Raw genomic sequence first — 3,074 nt, 5'->3', positions numbered from 1 at the left:
CTCCTTGTGTTTCTATATTCCCTTGCTCCAGTGAAATCTAATATTAAACCAAGTGACAGATTCACGCTTTGAACTCATGCTGACAAATAAACTTCTGGCAACAATTTTGGGGCTATCGTGGGGTTCCTTATTTGAACAAGCAAATCAGCGTTGTACCCCGTCAACACACTGTAGGTGTGACAGGAATGGAATTCCTCTAGGGATTGTTGTAGTCCACTTCTCATTACTTTGGATAGGTAACATTTGTCCTACCTGTATATACTTATCCCAATACTCCAACCAACCCTAACCTGTTCTTATCAAATGGGACACCAGAGTTCCATTCCTGTCACATCAGCAACCCTTATGATATGATAAAATGGGGCACTTCCTAAGTACTCATGAAAATTTAGAACTCGGCAACAAGGTTAAATGCATGGTCGTGCAGCAAGCGATATGCAATTTTAATTAAAAATTGTTTTTAGGCGTAGCCGTGCATTTTCAATGATAACACGATAAGCGGAAAACCGTTTTACCATTTTCTGAGTCTGAAGCCTGGTTGACACTTGCGACATGTCCAGTGTAGCAATAAATAAGTATAATTTGACAGAGATTTACACCCATACTGTTAAGCTAGAGGTATGTATTCAGTATTATGATATATTAATACAGTTTCTCTTCCATCTGTTACACAACTGTAACTAACTATATCTCATGTTCTGGTTCCTACAGCCTATTCTCATTTTTTGTGGTACAAATGTATTAATAAACATCATGGGTTTGATATAAATTTTAATTATTATTAAATGTAATCACTATTTACTGTAAGTACTGAAATATCTTAACTCTGCCCCACTCTTCTGCTACCACCAGCTGGCCAGCAGGGTTGATGGCTAATGCTATGGGAGAATTCAACCCATCAGCCTTAGTGGCAATGTATCTGATAAAATATCCCTGTGGACTCAGTGCCACTATCCGTCTTTTACCCCATTCAGCAATGAAAATGTGACCATTGCTGTCTGTGCACACTCCACATGGTTTCCTTAACTGGCCATTACCAACATACTGGTACAGCTCATCACCAGTAGGTGACAGCACATGTACGCAGTGTTTTTCGAAGTCTGATATCACAATGTTATCATTTACACTGTTTACTGTGATGTACTGTGGATCTGCACACATATTGAGTGGAATAGTGTCCAGGAGCTGTCCACTGGCTGCATAGAATGTGAAGATGGACATCTTTCCTCTGTCACAAACCATCACATGACCTTGTCTGTTCAGTGTGATACCCCGTGGATCCTCCAGTAGACCGTGACCCATGGTTGTCACCTGCTTGCCTTTGGTGGAGTACACTTTCACACATTTGTCACCCAGTGATGTCATATACATGTGACCAGTTTGTGACACTGCCACATCAAACGGATTGTTCAGTTCAATGTAAAACTTGAATTCTCCATCATGTGTGAACATTTTTGTTCTGTCATTCCCTCTCCTTCTCCAAGATTCATATCCATCCACAACATACATATATCGCTCATCAATGGTCAATCCAGTCATTAATATTCTTCCTTTGTCATCTCCCACCACAGCACTGAAGGAACGCACACACTCTGCTTTCTCTAAGAAAACTGGAAGATTTGGTGCTGGTCTTGGATTTGTTTCCAGTCCAGCTAATGGACTTTGTGACTGTACTGTCACCTGTCCTAACATGGCCTCAAGTCCGTCAGTTGATATCTCACCAGGTTTGTATGATATCTGTGCTGGTGTGTCTGGAGTTGGGACAGGTGTTTTCTCCATTGCTGCCAGTCTTTCTATCAGAGATTTTGCATGAAGCATGATTTCAGAGTCAGTGCCATTAGTGATAAGTTCCTGGGCAAAGTCACAGGCACTGTGCAAGGAAGAATGGTGAAATTCAAGGATATCTTTGTTTGCCTCCTTCTGTTTCTTTCTGACATCATAAGCAGAATTCAATTCTGATATCAATGTCTCTACCCTCTGATCAATCAATTTGTGCATAATCTGAGCTTGCTTTTTCATGTTTGTGATAGTGAGCGTCTTGATATGAGAGTCCTCTGTATCATTGGCTGTTTCCATGGCAACTGACTCTTTAAACATGTCCGTCGTTTTCATGGTTCTCACAAGAGCAGCTTTAATTTTATCTCTGTTGCATTTTGCAACTTGCTCAACTGACGAAATACGATGGCCGCTATGTTCTGTTATTATACATTCACAACATATAACAGTATCGTCATCTTCACAGTAATATTTCAATTCATTATTAAGATGTTTCTCACAACTGATGGTCATCTGTGCAATGGCCTGTGTCACTGCTGCTACAGTGGCCTGTTCCTCTTCTAATGTCTGTCTCTCTTGCTGCTTGGTTATGATGTCCTTGGTCTTGCTAAAGATGAAATTCTTTTTCAGTTGGTTAAGTCCACCAGCTGGAAACTGGATCTCTTCTCTACACACGGGACACAGAAATGTTCTATTTGAAGTCAGAGTGCGTGTAGCATGGTCAGATATACAACCATAACAAAATGTATGGTAGCACGGCAGCACACGGGGGTCTTCATACTCTACCAGACAGATGTTGCATGTCAAGATATTCTCTTTGATATCTGCTGCTAGTACTTCTGCCATGACTGGCTGTCTCTTTAATTTACAAAGGGTGATTGCGCTGGTTTTGTTGCCTTTGGTATTGAATAACTCAGTCTAGAAATTGTCAAAAAATGCTTAATTTTCTCTCTACCTCACAATTCTACAGCTTTGACCGACAGAGATCACAAGTACCACTATGTCCTTTATCTGACTTACTGTCATATTTAACACGTCTGATTTTAAATTAATTCCTCAAATATCCGTCCTGTTTTTTCCTGTCCCCTTTAGAACTGTGCAAAGGTAGAGAAAAACATGGCGTTTGCTTATCACTTGACGCTGACCTCAACATAGCAGGAACATTGATTGTGTGTTGACATAGTTGCATTGTGTTTACTCTTAAGCTCAGACTATTAAAATAGAGCCATGAATGTAGGTATTACTGTCTCGTTTTGTGTGAAGGAAACCTCTCAGGTTTTAATTGGCCATTATATGAT

The 3,074-nt window shown here is 40.3% G+C and overlaps 1 protein-coding gene across 1 annotated transcript; it reads right to left on the bottom strand.

Moving 5' to 3' along the window:
* Nucleotides 1–798: 798 nt before the first annotated feature.
* On the bottom strand, nucleotides 799–2,622 carry LOC106169267 (E3 ubiquitin-protein ligase TRIM56-like). The gene has a single exon (XM_013548679.2). It carries the CDS (start codon nucleotides 2,620–2,622, stop codon nucleotides 799–801), a length of 1,824 nt encoding a protein of 607 aa, XP_013404133.2.
* Nucleotides 2,623–3,074: the final 452 nt, after the last annotated feature.

This window comes from Lingula anatina, chromosome 5 (assembly GCF_051362555.1).
Source record: "Lingula anatina isolate TDL-2025a chromosome 5, LinAna3.0, whole genome shotgun sequence".
Lineage (NCBI taxonomy): Eukaryota > Metazoa > Brachiopoda > Lingulata > Lingulida > Lingulidae > Lingula > Lingula anatina.
Note: the sequence above shows the minus strand (reverse complement) of the source record. Positions and strands in the feature narration are given on the sequence as shown.